Source organism: Lotus japonicus, chromosome 2 (assembly GCF_012489685.1).
Source record: "Lotus japonicus ecotype B-129 chromosome 2, LjGifu_v1.2".
NCBI classification, from domain to species: Eukaryota; Viridiplantae; Streptophyta; class Magnoliopsida; order Fabales; family Fabaceae; genus Lotus; species Lotus japonicus.
The window spans coordinates 80,477,763-80,494,315 of record NC_080042.1 but is presented as its reverse complement, the minus strand read 5'-3'; the positions used below and the strand labels follow the sequence as shown (position 1 = coordinate 80,494,315).

Below are 16,553 nucleotides of genomic sequence, written 5' to 3'. Positions count from 1 at the left end.
TAGGTTCTGTAAAAAAAATGATTGCTTAGATATATACTATATTTGGTCAAATTCGAGTTTGGATAAACTTCTTTGTCTCACACACTCAACATGAGAGCTATAGTTCCCTACTTCCCTTTCCTTTATCCATCTTGAGCAAAGTGATGAACTGATGATAACCCCCACAATGGCTAATAGTGCATGACAGCAAACTAATCATATGGATCTGTTGCAACCAAGCCCAACATGCCGGAGCCCACTAGACCAAAACAACCAAAGACACTAATGCATTTACCGTTACATAAAAGAATCTTCGACCCAAAAAAAGACCAGTAACACTTTGAAAAAAAAAAACTATTATATCAATTTTGTATTTTTTTTCCAATTTTTCTAGTATTTATTTTAAGAAATAAGATAATAGTATATAAAATAATTTTATATCATAACTTAATTAAGCAAACACATATTTGTAAAATCAATTAAAATTTTAATTTAGACAAGAAAGTTGATTTCTTGTTACCAATATCATTAACTTTTTTCAGTAGGCTCACCCTTTAGAAGTGGCAATCGCGTGGGGGGGGTACGGTGGGCTATGCCTCCCCTCTCCCTATTTCTACACCTCTTAATCTTGTATATCCACGTCCTCATCCCTAATTCCCTTGATGAGGTGAATTTTTACCAATCCACCTCACCATGAGTCACCACCAAAACTTCAAAAAGAAATTAAGTATATAAAATACATAAATTTATGAATATATAATTTCATAAATTTAAAGACCGCAATATAATATTTAATAACAAAAAAATATGTGAACTTTTCACCTTGTAAGTTGTAACCGTTAAAATCACCATAAAAATTGGCGTTGTAATTCTGAATAGTTCATATATCAACATCATATATGCTATAATGAATAGTCATATTTTATCTAACACAGTTAAAAATACAATATAAAATTATTTATCGACCAGATTAAACATTGATATAATTGGTTCTCCACAAAAACACTACCCTAGATGTGTTGTTTGGACAAAACAAGTGAATAATTGTATGACAACGTGAGCAGCAAGGAAGTAGAGGACAGTGTTGAATGTGGCAGGGAAATAAGCAAAGCTTGAGAGTTGAGAGAGGTGAAATTAAGATGGGAGGGAGAAACTATTCAATAACAAGGAGTCAAGGACAGAGCAAGCATGCTTATCGATCTTCACTATATTTTATTTTTGAATTATAATTTAATTTGTGATTTTAAAGACGGCTTCAGCTAGCACCAGTATCATCAAGTTGACAGTGGAGCTTGCTGCAGATCACTGATGCAGGCACGGTATGTAGCTGTCTAGCTACTAGAATCAAACATCGAACAGAGAGGAAAATAAAGGACAAAACTTAAATAGGCATTTAGCCTTTTACTACTATATTATAAATATACGGATTAATTTTTTGACATTCAGATTCAGTCAACCCATGTTTCATATCAGAAATGAAAGCGATTGCTCATTTGACGAACCTTAACACTTGGCGTAGGAAAGTATGCTTCTAGATCTTGTCGTTAACATTTATTTCCATCGATCAAATAAATGAAGTAGTAATCTTTATTGCTGCTTTTTTCTTTTCCTTTATGCATTTATTTATATAGAAGTTAGTGAGTAGTAAAGCTAGATTGAGAAAAAAAAATATGAATAATGCGGAAAAAAAAATTAATTACTAAAAAGGGGTAAAAAAAAATCGAATTTACAGGAATAGTGTGTTTTTTGCCAGCTGGGAGCTTGTGTGGCAAGGGGGTGGGATTCGCTCCACCCAACACGAATCTAAAGCACTGAATTCGCCCCACATAAAACGCATGCATATGGATTCGCCCTATATGAAACGAATTCCATGTGCCAGATTCAGTGAGATTCATTCGTTTCCCAAGGTGGGATCTGATTCCTTGGCTTTGCAGTACATGACAGGGATGCGCTTGGTATGAGGCGAATCCTTTACAAACATCATTCGTTTTCTTTGAGGCGAATTTTCTCTGACGGATTGATGATGCCTTGCATGCGTTTTATGTGGGGCGAATTCAATGCTTTGAATTCGCGTTGGGTGGAGCGAATCTCACCCTCTTGCCACACAAGCTCACAGCTGGCCAAAAACACATCATTCCTGTAAATACCATTTTTTTACCCCTTTTTAGTAATTTTTTTTTTTTTTTGCATTATTCATATTTTTTTTTCCTAGATTGAAGGATTGTCTTAGTGTTGTTTGGTTTTTTTTTTTTGTCCTTCATTTTTCGATGTATCAATAAAATAAACAGAGATTGAAAAAAAAAATTAATCCACTTTTCTAATACTAAGATGATTGATCAGTACCCTTCATTTCATTATTTAGATTGTAAAAAATTGAGATGTAAATGTTTAAAATTGTTACAAAAGAAATCGTAATCTATAAATCAAAACAAATGGTATGAAACGCCTTAATTTAATTAAAATGGGTTCTAAAAATTGTCTTTGTGATTGAAAATATTGTTCATCAACAATAAGTGCTATTAACACTCAATTTATTATTCTTTTTTTTCAAAAAACTATAAGAAATTTCAATTGATGTGAATCACACTAAATTGAGATTTATAATTCTAGGATTGCATACTTGTTGGATGGTACTTACAGAATATTTAAAAAAAAAATTAATAGGCAAATGTTAGTGGTTAGTTGTTAGTAAGTTAGAAAATCCCTTCAAATTTCCATTCCATGATTCGAACCCTAGACATTCCCCTCCCCAACCCTTATGTCCTCTAGCTCTTACTACTTGAGCTAACCACCAGAATATTTAAAATTGAACAGAGTTTTTATCAAACAAATTCGAAACTGAATCGATGGTAACCTTATAAGGATTATCCAACGTAACCTTTCTTTGTTTTGTTGAAATGGATTCCGAGATGAAACTTTGCTTGCCCGCGAACAGTATTGGCTCGTCACCAACTTAGATAGCAGGTTGAGTTAGGTTGGTTATGTTTTTCATGTCCTTAACATGAACCGATCAACTCAAACAGTAATATGTTGGTGGTTAAGGTCGAGAAGTCGAGTTATGATTAAAATATAAAAAAAATTAGCAAAAATGAAGGATAAAAAAACATGAAAATTAATAAGGGGAATTTGCCAACAGGGGGAAGAAAAAGAAGCTCAAGAGCAAAGGTCGCAAAGAAAGCAAAGATGCACAAGATGTGATGATGATGAGAGGAAGGATGCCACAATCCATGACGAGAGGAAGGTCCATGATAATGAGAGGCCACAACAAGGACCAAACCAAAGATGGAATTACGAGGAAGCTGCATGAAACGATGGTCGATCGATATAAAGCCACGGTGGAGGGGAGCGGAAGGGGAAGCACAGCTGGCAAGGTGGAGAAAATGGGAAGTTAGATAAATAGTTGCAGAAGAATGCAAAGATATAAGTGAGTCTAGGTCAAGCCATAGTCATATTCAGTGACGGATCCAGAAATTTGATGATATGATGGCAATATTTACATATAAATTTGTGTAATTTTTTTTAATATATACTATTAGACGTGAGTGCATTTTTTACCAAAGGGAACACAAGTAAGGACATTTTTTACCAAATAAGTCATTAAAAACCACATACTTTTACTACTCAAGTGAGAACATTTAAAAATGTAGAATATAAGTAAGGGCATTTAGCAATGTGAAACGCAAGTGAGAACATTTTTTACTAAAAGAACCATAAAAAAAGGGTTAATCGTCTACTTGGCCCCTGTATTTGTCTCGCCGTCTGAAATCAGTCCCTCCCCGGAAAATTTACAAATCCGGGTCCTCACGTTTGCAATAAGTCTGGAGCAGGCCCTCGCCGGAGCCCGGATCTTCGGCGAGTGATGAATGGGCACGCTGACTGGATAAATGAGGCTGACGTGGCAAGGAAAAAAAATAAAATTAAAATACAAATACAAATCAGTTTTAATTAATGAAAATTTCCTAATTAACCCTAACATCTAACTAATCCTAATCAAAGTCCAAAAACTAATATCTTTAATATAATCTGATTCCCCCCAAATTAATCTACAATTTCCCCCTCAAATAACCCAGAATCCCAAGATTGAACCCTAATTCAATCTCTTTCTCTTGCTCTTCAACATCCTTCTCTTGCTCCATGCTCCATTGACATCAAGCTCACTCCCAGATTGTAGAGCTTCTTTTATTCAACCTCTTTCTCTTGCTCCATTGACATCAAGCTCACTCCCTGAATCGATTGCATTGCTCTGTGGTTTGCGACTTTGTAATCGAAGGGTGAACACGCGTTTGAACTGAGGTAAGTCTCATTTATGCATCTTTGAACACGTGTTTGAGTGGAATTGCATGGGGTTTTTATGGGGTTTCTTTTTCTGCCAGTCGATGGGTTTTATGGGGTTTCTTTTCCTGGTTGCTATTTTGGGTCATTGTTTGTCTGAACAATGTTTGTTTCAGGGATGGGGTTTACTTTGTCTGTACGACATGGTGGGTGCTTTGGGACTGCTCCTTGTTGGCATTACTTTGGTGATGGTAAGAGTGATGTAAGTGGTTTGGATGAGGATAGATGGTCCTTCTTTGACATTGTGGCTATTGTCGAGAGAATGGGTTACAAAGACTTTAATTTATGGTGGGTAACTGCTGAGGATGCTGCTGCAAATGTATTCAGGAGGTACAGGACTGATGAGGATGCTATGGAATTGGCTAAGTATGCTGTCAGTAATGGTCACAAAGCTTTGCTATTTGTTGAGACAAAAGGGGGGGAATTACCTTGTGTTGTGATCAAGGAAAAGGAGAAGAAAATTGCAAAGAAGAAAGTGCAACAAGGAAAAGCCAAGTCTGTTAGGAAGTCACATCGCCTGCAAGCAGTAGTGAGGAAGAGGAACAATGAGGGCCAAACCTGCACTATTGTTCTATCTGATGATGACATGGAAGGAGTTCAAATTGGCTCTACAGAGGATGTTTCTGGGATTGAAGCTTTGCCTGCTCACAATTCTGATTTGCCTGAGGTTGAATTTGTTGATGTTCAGAACTCTGATGTGCCTGAAATTGAAGTAGAAGTTGTTCATGTTCCTGTACCCAATGTTGATGTGGTTGAGAGTGAAGTTGTTCATGCAAACAATGCTGATGTGGCCTACCAAGAGGGAGAAAAGTCTGAGAGTGATGCTTCTGAACAAACCATTAGGCTTGAGGACAGTGATGAAGAAAGGGACCTTGGCATTGAGGATGGATTTCCAAATTCAGCTTTTGTTGAGGCAGAGACACTATTGAATGACCATATCAACCAAATGTTGCATGATGGTGCTGGTGATAAGGGGGATGACCCAGATTTTGAAGGAGGTTATGAGAGTGAGGAGCTTGAGAGTGTTCCAAGTGATAGTGATCATAAAGAGATTCCTAGGAGGAAGTTTCCAAGGTTCAAAGAAGAGGAATTAAATGCAGATTTCAAATTCAAACTAGGCATGGGCTTTTTTTCACTTGAACAGTTCAAAAATGCTCTAATTGATTATGTTGTTACCAATGGTAGGCAATTTAGATTCAAGAAAAATGACAGCAAGAGGTGTAGGGTGGTATGCAGAACTGAAGACTGTCCATTTGTTATATTATGTAGTAAGGTTGGGAACAATGAGACTTATAGAATCAAGACACTTGTTGAAGAACACACATGTGCTAGGGTGTTTGACAATAAGTCTGCAAGTGTTGCATGGGTGAAGAAGAAGTTGTTGAACAAGGTGAGGATATCAAATAAAATCAGCACAAATGAGATTGTAGATGACTTCAGAGTCAATCTTGGGACTGGAATTACAAGATATAAAGCATGGAAAGCTAAGAAGTTGGCCACTGAAGAGGTTGATGGAGCTACTGACTTGCAATACACTCTCTTGTGGAGATTTAGAAATGAGCTGAGAAGAAGGGCAGCAGGTTACACATGCAAGATGAATTTTGAAACTCCAAGGACTACTTTGCATCCTAGATTCAGCAGATTTTATATGTGTTTGGAAGGATGTAAGAGAGGGTTTTTTGGTGGGTGTAGACCATTCATTGGATTGGATGGATGCCATTTGAAGACCAAGCATGGAGGGATTCTTTTGTCTGCAGTTGCTAGAGATGCTAATGACCAGTACTTCCCCCTTGCCTTTGGTGTGGTTGAATAAGAAAACAAAGACAGTTGGATGTGGTTTATGGAGTTATTGATGGGTGACATAGACCCTACTAGATCATCTAGATGGGTCTTTATCAGTGATCAACAAAAGGTACAATTGAACCATCTTCAACATTTTCTATGTCTTGTATTGTGTGTAATTCATATGCATATTGTTCAGCTTCTATGCTTGTTTTTTTCCTCAGGGTTTGATGGAGGTATTCAAAGAAGACATGCTCCAAGGTGTTGATCACAGGCTGTGTGTGAGGCATCTATATGCAAATATGAAGAACAAGTTTGGTGGTGGAGTGCTTCTTAGGAACTTGATGTTGGCAGCATCCAAAGCTACCTATAAAGAAGCTTGGAGGGCTAAAATGCAGTTGATTAAGGAGAGCAATGCTCTTGCCTATGAATGGTTGATGGACAAACCTACATCATCATGGTGCAGACATGCATTTACCTTCTATGCAAGGTGTGATGTTATTATGAATAACCTATCTGAGTCCTTCAATGTAGCTATCATGATGGCCAGAGACAAACCTATCTTAACTATGATGGAGTGGATTAGAACATATGTGATGGGGAGATTTCCACTGATGATGGACAAGCTCAGGAAGCACACTGGACAGATTATGCCAAGGCCCTTAAAGAGAATGACATTTGAAGTTGATAAGAGTAAGAATTGGATCCCTAAGGTCGTGGGTGATGCCATTTATGAAGTTCGCCATTCTCACCATTTGGAGAGGCATGTTGTTAACTTGAATACCAAGAGATGTTGCTGCAATTTTTGGGAGCTCAATGGCTTTCCATGAAGACATGCAGTTTGTGCAATTAATTTCCACCATCATGATCCTAAGGATTATGTTGAAGATTGTTATAAGAGAGCTGCTTTCAAGGCTACCTATGAAAACATTATCACACCACTGCCTGGCCCTGACCAGTGGATTGTGACACCAAATGACCCTGTCTGCATTATGCCACCATTGTATAAAAGAGGTGCAGGGAGGCCCAAGAAATTGAGAAGGAGGGATCCTTATGATGATCCTAATCCAAATAAACTGAAGAGGGGGGAGCATTTGTAAAATGTAGCAAGTGCAAGCAGTTTGAGCACAATAAAAAAGGATGCAATAATGAAGCTGTTGATGAGGGAGATGATGATGAAGAGGCAGAAATAGAGGGATTAATGAAAACATTTGGAGAAGCAATTGCTACAGAGCAAGATGTAGCAGGAACAGGAATTGATGAACTTGCATCTGGAACAGATGAGCCTGCAGCTCATAAGAAGAAAGAAAGGGTAATTCATGTTACTAATTCCTATTACTTTGACTCTCTTCACCATGTCACTCTAAATCATATTCTGTTGTGACTATTGTTGTATGTTGTTTTTTTACAGAAAAGAGGTTTTAGGAAATGCAGTAAATGCAAAAAATATGGTCACTACAAAAACAGTTGCAAGAACATCCCACAGGTCCAAAACACTTCTCTGCCAGGAATTGTTATAAGGGAACCTGTCAATCCTACTGCCCCTACCACACTGCCTGTCAATTCTGGAAAACAGGTAATGTTATATCCCTATATCTATGCAATTGTCCTAAACAAATGTTCTCAAAATAAACAAACCTTGTTCCATGTTTTCAGAAAAGAAAAAAAAGTTGTATATGCACCCAGATCTGAGAAGGGAACACACACCAAAAGCAACTATTATTCTGGAATCACTTTTTATGGAGGTGCAAGCACTTCTGCCTCCAATTATCAAGGTCAGATGGAGAATCGTGCTGGAAACACAGATCCAAGCAGAGTAGCAGTAGCAGACCAAGAGATCCACATGCCCATAGAAGAAGAGGCTATGCTTGATGGAGATGCTCTACCTACACAGTGTAGTGTTGTTGTTGACAAAGCCCTAGGATGAAGGGATAGCTTTAGCATAGTGGAAAAAAAGCAAGGAATCTTAGCAGAATATGGACCACATGGCCACTAGGGTCGAATTTTTTGTAATATTTATGGGGGTGGAGATTATGGACCACAGACTATGTCCACTTATATTTTTATAAGTGTTTTTTGTTGGAACCTTGTTTTACATGTAATCTCAGATTTGTCCAAACAATGAGCAGTGTTATTTTGTTCAATCTATGTCATTTGAATTCAGTAATTGCCAATGTCCCTACTTATTATCATGTTACCTAAATTGTTTGAATGAACAGTGTCAATTATATTCATGAGCAATGTGTTTGGTGAATAAAGTACGAAGTCATATTGAGAAATAAATGACACAACAACTCTTGTTCAATTTCATTAAGATCAATTCAGGATACATCAATAAGGACAGAACTGCTAACAACATGAAATCTCTAACACTCTTCAACCACCACTCAACAACCACTCAAAACAATATACAATTCAAACCCTCCCCCTACATAAACACCACACTGTGACTATACAACACATCAAAGCAATCAAACATGCAAGATTCTTGTGAACATGCGGCACAGAGTTGGTGTTGGATGAATTGCCAATCTCAGAACTCATAGTCTCAGCCTGTACCTCTACATGTGGTTATCTTCCCTTAACTAGATCATCAATCCAATAGAAAAAGTCACATGTTCCTGGAATCTGAAGAAGCAAAGAGAGAAGATTTAAGAAAAAAGTCACATGTGCCTGGAAATTACATAATAGACATTCATCTTACCTGCCAATTTCTGCATCTAAGGAATCTCCTATCTTGGTTCTCACGAGTACCAGCAGTGTATAGCATTAGGGGAACTCCACATTGACATTTTGCCCTTGCACCTGCACTTCTTTGCCTGGAACGACAGGAGGATGCAGATGAAGCATTCATGACGAAAAACCGAAGGAGATCGAGATGAAGGACAACAGAAGAGGGGAAAGACGAAGGAGATCGATGAGAACGAAACAAAGCTAGGCGATTCGAGTCCAGGGAAGGAGATGGATGGGATAAAGGAAATCGAAGAGAGAATGGGGTGGGGAAGACAGGTTCGAGTCTAGGGAATTTGGGGATATCAGGAACCCTAAATTCATGTGAGAAGATTGGGAAATTTGGGGGATTATACAAATAGATATTAGTTTTTGGACTTTGATTAGGATTAGTTAGATGTTAGGGTTAATTAGGAAATTTTTATTAATTAAAACTGATTTGTATTTTTATTTTATTTTTTTTTCCTTGCCACGTCAGCCTCATTTATCCAGTCAGCGTGCCCATTCATCACTCGCCGGAGCTCCGGTGAGGGCCTGCTCCAGACTTATTGCAAACGTGAGGACCCAGATTTGTAAATTTTTCGGGGAGGGACTGATTTCAGACGGCAAGACAAAGACAGAGGCCAAGTAGACGATTAACCCTTAAAAAAATCACATATTTTTACTACTCAATTTTTTTTCTAATGATTTTTTAAAAAATAAGTGAGGGCACATGCCCTCATGGTGGTGCACTTAGATCCGTCCCTCGTCGTATTGACTTATAGTATATCCACCACAAGAAAACACTTGATTTTTTTTACCAGTGGTGATTGTCGGTAATTAAGAAATCTATCTGATGACTTAGCCATAAGTAAGTCATTTTCTCTGAGAACTTTCTTTACTAATTGTCCTTAATTGTTGGTATACGAAATTTATGCGTGCAACCTGCCGCACATCGTTCTGTCGGTACACTGGTGCGAACCTTATTTTTAGTAATAAAATTGATCGTCCAATTATGGGATTTAGGTTTGGCACCCCACCTATTGGGTTTGGCACCCCACTTTATTCAATACGGGAATTAAATTTCCGTTTTCAAAACGGAATTTAAAATTCTGATTTTTTTTATATGTAATGAATGGTTGAAAATGTGCCACATATGCTAAAACACAGAACGGTTTTTTAATTTCCGTTTTTTTCGTATTAAATTCGGAATTTTAATTCCAGTTTTTAATAAAGTGAGGTGCGAAACTCAATAAGTGGGGTGCCAAACCTAATTCCCTCCAATTATCGATGGCCTAAACCGCAAACATTTTATAAATAGTTAAATACTATATATTAGTAGATCTCCAAGTTAGATCTACTATTTAACCTGGACGAGAGTAATAAATTTAGAGGCCCTCAAGTAACCAGCAAACAACTATAACTTATCATTAGGTTTGCACTCTTAACCAAATATTTTTACTTCACGTAAATAAAGTGTATATATATTGTGTGCAACTATTCCAAAAAACAAGCAGCTTGGCTTTGTGGTAGCCATGCTACCTTGCTACAAGGTTTGTCAAGGCTCAATTTAGCACAATATCGACCCGGTCGAACCATGTGGTTTTTCCCACTAAAATTAAGTTTAGCCGATTATGGGATTCATATCAAGTTTAACTGGTTTAACATCATGTTTGATCGATCCAACTTAAACCGGTCGGACCATCGGTAATAAGTAATAACTAATAACTATGCTACTAATTAAGCCATTCACTTATCAACACTGAGGACTATAATTTCAACGATATATGAGTCATGAGGTGGAATACCACAGCGGTGAGTGGTGACGGATAAATAGAAGTGGTAGTGGACTGAACCAACCTAACCATTTGGCTAACGGGCTGAACAGGTCAATCTAGATAGTCTCTTTTTTAAACAAATCTATTTTTAACAAGTTTACATAAACCCATGGGCTGGCTCGTATATATACTTTAAGTTTAATTTTGATGCGTTGTAAAAAAACGAAATTTTGCATATGCGTACAAAATAAATCTATAATTTTTATATAACAAATACTTGAATTAAATGTCTATATTTTTTCATATAAAAAATATTTTTTTAAAAAAATATTTTTCTTATTTTTATATTGGTGGACGTGTTATCTTGCTAATTACAAGTTTCACAAACCAACTTGTGCAAACTCACAATTAAATATTAATGGATTATGTATTTTTGGGCCGACATAATAATGTCAAATCATTAATGAACATCGTAGGCAAAATTATACTTTTGGTTTATCTTTCCGATGTACCAAAAAAAAAATTATATTTTTGGTTTTTATATCGGAAATGTGTGATTTTGTTTCCTATAGTTTTAATTGCTCAAACCAAATTTATCTACTTTTAATTATTTAACATTTTTCATCCAAATGTTGATTTTTCATCAAATAGCTAAGGAAGAAAGTTGATGATGATTTTTTTTTAAAAAAAATCATTGAATTGATACATATAAATAAGTAACGTAAGAAAAAAAAAACACTTAAGAAAACTATGAACATTAAACGAAGGATAGCTGGTGAGATGTAACGTTTGAGACTTTGAGGAAATCTTGTTGTTATGTAATGTATGTCATGACGTTTGGTTTCACGGGAATCCAGCCACCCCTCTCAGTCACGTGTTCCCTCTCTTCTTCTCTCTCTCAGCTGGACCTGGCTGTTTTTCAGCGTGCTATAGAACTAGTAACTCTATCTATGGCGTTGCATCGCACGTTTCTTCACAACCGTACCACACAACCTTTGGTCGGTGGTTCCATGATGATGTCTTTGTTTGCCTGCTAACTAGCTGTAAACTCCATACTTGTAACCAGAATATATGCCAAGAGTCTATAGTAACTGTTTCTGCAGTTGTTCATATATTATTTCATTGTCAAAACTTAAAACTATCAAATTAGTGACTGATTAACTGCATTGTAAAAGAGTAGTAATTAATCTCTAAGTAAAATATCTTCTCTTTTTTGTTTTGTATTGCACGTTAGTCTATAGAACTCCTGGTTCCCAGAAAGGTATTCCATTCTATCAACTAAGCTACAACAAGACAAACAGGTAAATGGTTGATCACGACCGTTAAAGTCCTGTTATAGATTGGGCATCTTTGCAGTTATTAGGGTTCTCACAATTGTACTTCCTTCCTCATGTCAGACTCAAATATGTCAAGCTAGCAGACTGCCCGGATTCAAATTAAATTACTTTCATTCATTCATCTCTCTCATCTTCTTTTTTTCTTTTTCTAATAGATGTGGAGCTAGCAAAAGAAATTAAGGTGTCTGTGTGGTCAATTCTTTTGGTACTTTGTATGTTTTTTCAACTTTAAAATAAAATAAACTGATAAATCTTCATCTGGGTCTATGAGTTCAATAAATTAATTAATCAAACTTTCCACTTGTAACAGAACATAACTTTTCAAGAGCTTGTACTGCTTTTGCTCAATATGGTGTTCAATTAAATGGCATATAGCAAAGTGTTGTGGTAGGTACTGCATGCGGGCCATATATATGCACATATATATGCACATATATATTATTGATAATCGAGCCAAAATACACAATCAGTTAACTGGAATTAACTCAAGCTAATCATGTTAAATAAGCTATAGATTAGAGGGATAAGAAAATGTCCCACATGTGAGCTTTGATTTGGGGATTTTGGTTTTCTTAAGCAAGTGGTATCCTATTATAAGATAATCATGTTCGAGTCGAGTATGACCTCTATGTATTACAAATTTTTCTCTAATAAATATTTAACACAACTGCAATTTCGGAGGGACTCCAACCTGAGACCCTTATTTTATTTAGAAGATCGAAATTGGTTTCAGTTGATCTGCTTGTGTGATTGTGATTTGGGGATCTTTAAGTGAGGTGCAGTTAATCTTTGGTTCAACAGGGACGTTTCAAAGAGATAAATAGACAAGCTGTTGGCATGCAGTGTACAGAGCACCCAGTGCTGTTGTACTAGTGCTGTCTTTGTGTTTCCCTTTTACTGACTTGGCTCTTCTCCCTCCTATCTACCATCCTCTCTAATTCTATTGCTACTGATTTGGCTCACTCGTTGTTATAGCTGGTTCCAATTGTAGCTCATATTCTATTGTTATATTATACTGTAGCTCATGTACCATCTTAATTGTCAATTCCTTTACTTTTCATTCTTTCAGCATACCCTCATCTTTGTGTTTGTTGCCTCCTTTTTTTATCACTTTAACGATAGAAACAGGTAACACTGGTTTGCAGGGTGGGGTGGGGAGTGGGAGATATAATTATTGTTATATTCAAAGAGAACAAATGGAGGCAACCAATAAAAATTAACTTGAAATGAACATGCACTAATATTATTGTAAACACTAAACAGAAATAGATATACCCAAATTTTGTTCAAATATAAATAGAACTGATAAGGTACTTTCATTGGATGAATCCCATCATAAAGGTGAATTTTTGGTACTTTTATGCGTGCTGGTTAAGAAAAAAATTATCTAGTAAGAGTCAAGTCATTATAAATTGAGTCCAATCAATGTTTATGGCAAAGAAACTTTACAATTATATGCAAACACGAGTGTCAAAATCCACGTATATATAACTTAAAAGAGAAATAAAGGATCTGCATGTATGACGAAAAAGTTTGTTAAACATGTCCCAGCTGAGAAAGGAAAGTTACATTTAGTAAAAACTCAACACAAAGGAATTACCCGCACTGGTTTATTTGCACATTTGGACTACATGATGGAACATGGGTAACTTTTTTCTTGGTGTACTAAAAGCTTGAGTAATTTTTGTCTGAATGTAGTTTGAGACCTTCACAAATGCAAACCCCTTATACACTTGTTTCATATATTGCTTATAAAAAAAACTTGTTTCATATATTGCTTATAAAAAAACTTGTTTCATAATTAGTGTAGGTTTGTTTTGGAATTACCGTGTTAACTAAATTCCAATTGAAGTGATTTTTTCCAATAAATCAATGCAAATTAGGAGGATTAGTCACTCTAAACAGAGAATCCGTGCCATAAATAGCGGTGTTAATCAACTCTGTCGATTTCAAGCAGACAAGTTTTCGACATTTCTTCCCTTGATTAAAGGGCTCAAGTGCTATATATCCACTTGTAAGAAGCCGTTTTAAAACCAATATATGTCAAAATTACATTAAATAGGTCGCTCAAAGCGCGACCCCTTCCCGGCTACTGGACCATTCCGGTGCTTTGAGTACTACAGAGCCTCTTCCATCCATTGCAGCAGAGTTGTTTAATGGGCAGGGCAATTCTTTAAATCAAACGTTGAATGATCTCGATTCTTTTTTAGATATCAAAATATAAAATATAAATCGTACCAGATAGATGGATAGATCTATCATATCTCATCACACAGCTCATGTACAAAGCTTTGGCCCTATGAGATTCGGAAGTAGCTAATTTTCATTGCCAAATAATGCGTGAGAATGTCTTTTCTAAACATGATTTCGCATATTTCAAACCATCAATAGAGAAGATATAATTTGTCACGTCAAATTAAACATGAGTTGAAAAAAAATGATTTTAACATGTTATAACAGTAATTAAGTACTGATTAACTGTCTAATAGTTTTGTTATAGTTGTGGATCACCTCAGGCTCATACTGACACAACTACATTTTGGATCATCTACTCCTTCCACCCCATCCTCCAGTATATATAATAGCAACAGTTATTTTCTAAGTGACATCTGTGCCCCACTCTTTTTCTCTCTCTCTCCCTGTCTCTACATATATCTATCTCTTCCATACAATTATGTGTATAGACACAGCTTTCTTTATTCTCTTAGATCTGAAAAAGACCAGTTACTCAACCTCATATGTCATTTTACTAGCTCCCAACAATCACCTTCTTTCATGAGAATCACAGGTGATGTACCCATCAACACCCTTCCAATCCTTCCATCCACATCTCTTCTTCCTCCATGCATGAAACCATTCAATTGGTGATCATCACATTCAACTTTCCCTCTGCAAAAGGAAACTGAAAACACAAGTCCCTTAATTTGCTCCAACCTCTCTCTGCCTCAACCCGACCCCCACCACTTACCATGTCACCCGAGGACACATCCCCCGCAAAGCCCGCAAAAGACAGCGACAACAACCAAGGCTCCGGCAACGGTGGTCGGAAAGCCTCCTCCACCGCAAGGCCACCGGAGCAAGGCCTCAAGTGCCCTCGCTGCGACTCACCCAACACCAAATTCTGCTACTACAACAACTACAGCCTCACGCAGCCGCGCCATTTCTGCAAAACATGCCGCAGGTACTGGACCAAAGGCGGCGCTCTCCGCAACGTCCCCATCGGCGGCGGCTGCAGGAAGAACAAGAAGGTGAAATCCTCCAGACTCTCGACTGATTCCAAGGACTCTGGCTCCTCCTCCGATCACATTGGCGGTGGCCTGAAATTCCTCCATTCTCTTTCACCTTCCATGGATTTTCAGCTCGGTGGGATGCCATTACCATTCCCTCGCCTCCAACACCACCCTCCAATCTACAACCAGTTTTCTTCCTATCTCGGCGACAGTTCCGCCCCTGCTTCTTCCGGTTTCAACCTTGACCCCTCAAACTCCCTTGCTTCTCTGAACTACCCGTTTTCCACCGCCACCGGAAACGGTTACACCGGCGCCATACAGGGCATGAGCGCGTTGAGCGTGAGCAACACACTCGCCTCTAACATTGAGTCTTTGAGCTCCATGAACCAGGACTTGCACTGGAAGCTTCAGCAGCAGCGTTTATCGATGATGTTCAGTGGAGAAAACCAGAAAGAAAACAACAGTGTTGTTACACCAGTTAATACTCTTGAGAACCAGAACCAGAACCAGAGACTTCAACCCATTTTGTTTCAGAATCTCGAGCTTTCAAGGACTGAAACTGATTTCTCCATTGGGAATTCCAGAAAAGAAGGGCAAAATGGGGATACACCAACTGAGTGGTTTTTTGGGAATTACAATAACGCTGCCTCGGTGACTCCTACACCAACCACCACTAGTAGCGGCGGCGGCGCTGGCCATGATAATGTTGGCAACTGGAGTAATGGGGTTCATGCCTGGGGTGATGTGCAGCAGCAGCAGCAGCAGCAATATAATGGTCTGCCCTAGATTAAGAGGTAGAGCTAGCTAGCTTCAATTAAAAGCTTATATTAGGAAGAAATTAATAGGCCAACTCTGCTTAGGTATATGTTAATTTAGTTACTATGTCTCCTTGTTCTTAGACTTTTGGGTTGGAAAGATCATATATGTAACAGATGGGAAAAATTAAAGACCATAGAGTTGTGTTCATAATTTCATACTCTTGTTTCATCTAGCTACATGTAAATCATTTCTCTAAATTCTTAATTTTACTAGTAGTACTAATTTGATTTGATGAATTGAATTAGGGATGATATGTGATGGGATTGTTCATGGTTTTACCATTTTTCGTCCATCAACAATATGTTATTGGGATCTGTGATGGGAATTTTTTTTTGGAGTGTAGTGATGAATTTAATTAAGAGAATTGAATGGCATATCTTTGATTTGTTTTATGTAGAGTTGATATCCAAAAGCAGTGTCACAGCGTGTCCCCCTCTATGTGTGTATCAGAGAACTGAACCTCAGGCTGTTCAGCTACTGATCAATGCGACACACAAAACACGCAGTGGCTCGCCGTAGCTTTCGCTGCTTCACCTCTTGTTAGCCCTGCAATATCAAGGCCTATAGCCCTCCCTCATAGCTCTCTT

The 16,553-nt window shown here is 37.5% G+C and overlaps 1 protein-coding gene across 1 annotated transcript; it reads left to right on the top strand.

Moving 5' to 3' along the window:
• The first annotated feature begins 14,554 nt into the window (after positions 1-14,554).
• Positions 14,555-16,119, top strand: LOC130740102 (dof zinc finger protein DOF5.7-like). The gene has a single exon (XM_057592606.1). It carries the CDS (start codon positions 14,887-14,889, stop codon positions 15,931-15,933), a length of 1,047 nt encoding a protein of 348 aa, XP_057448589.1. The 5' UTR covers positions 14,555-14,886; the 3' UTR covers positions 15,934-16,119.
• The last annotated feature ends 434 nt before the right edge of the window (positions 16,120-16,553 follow it).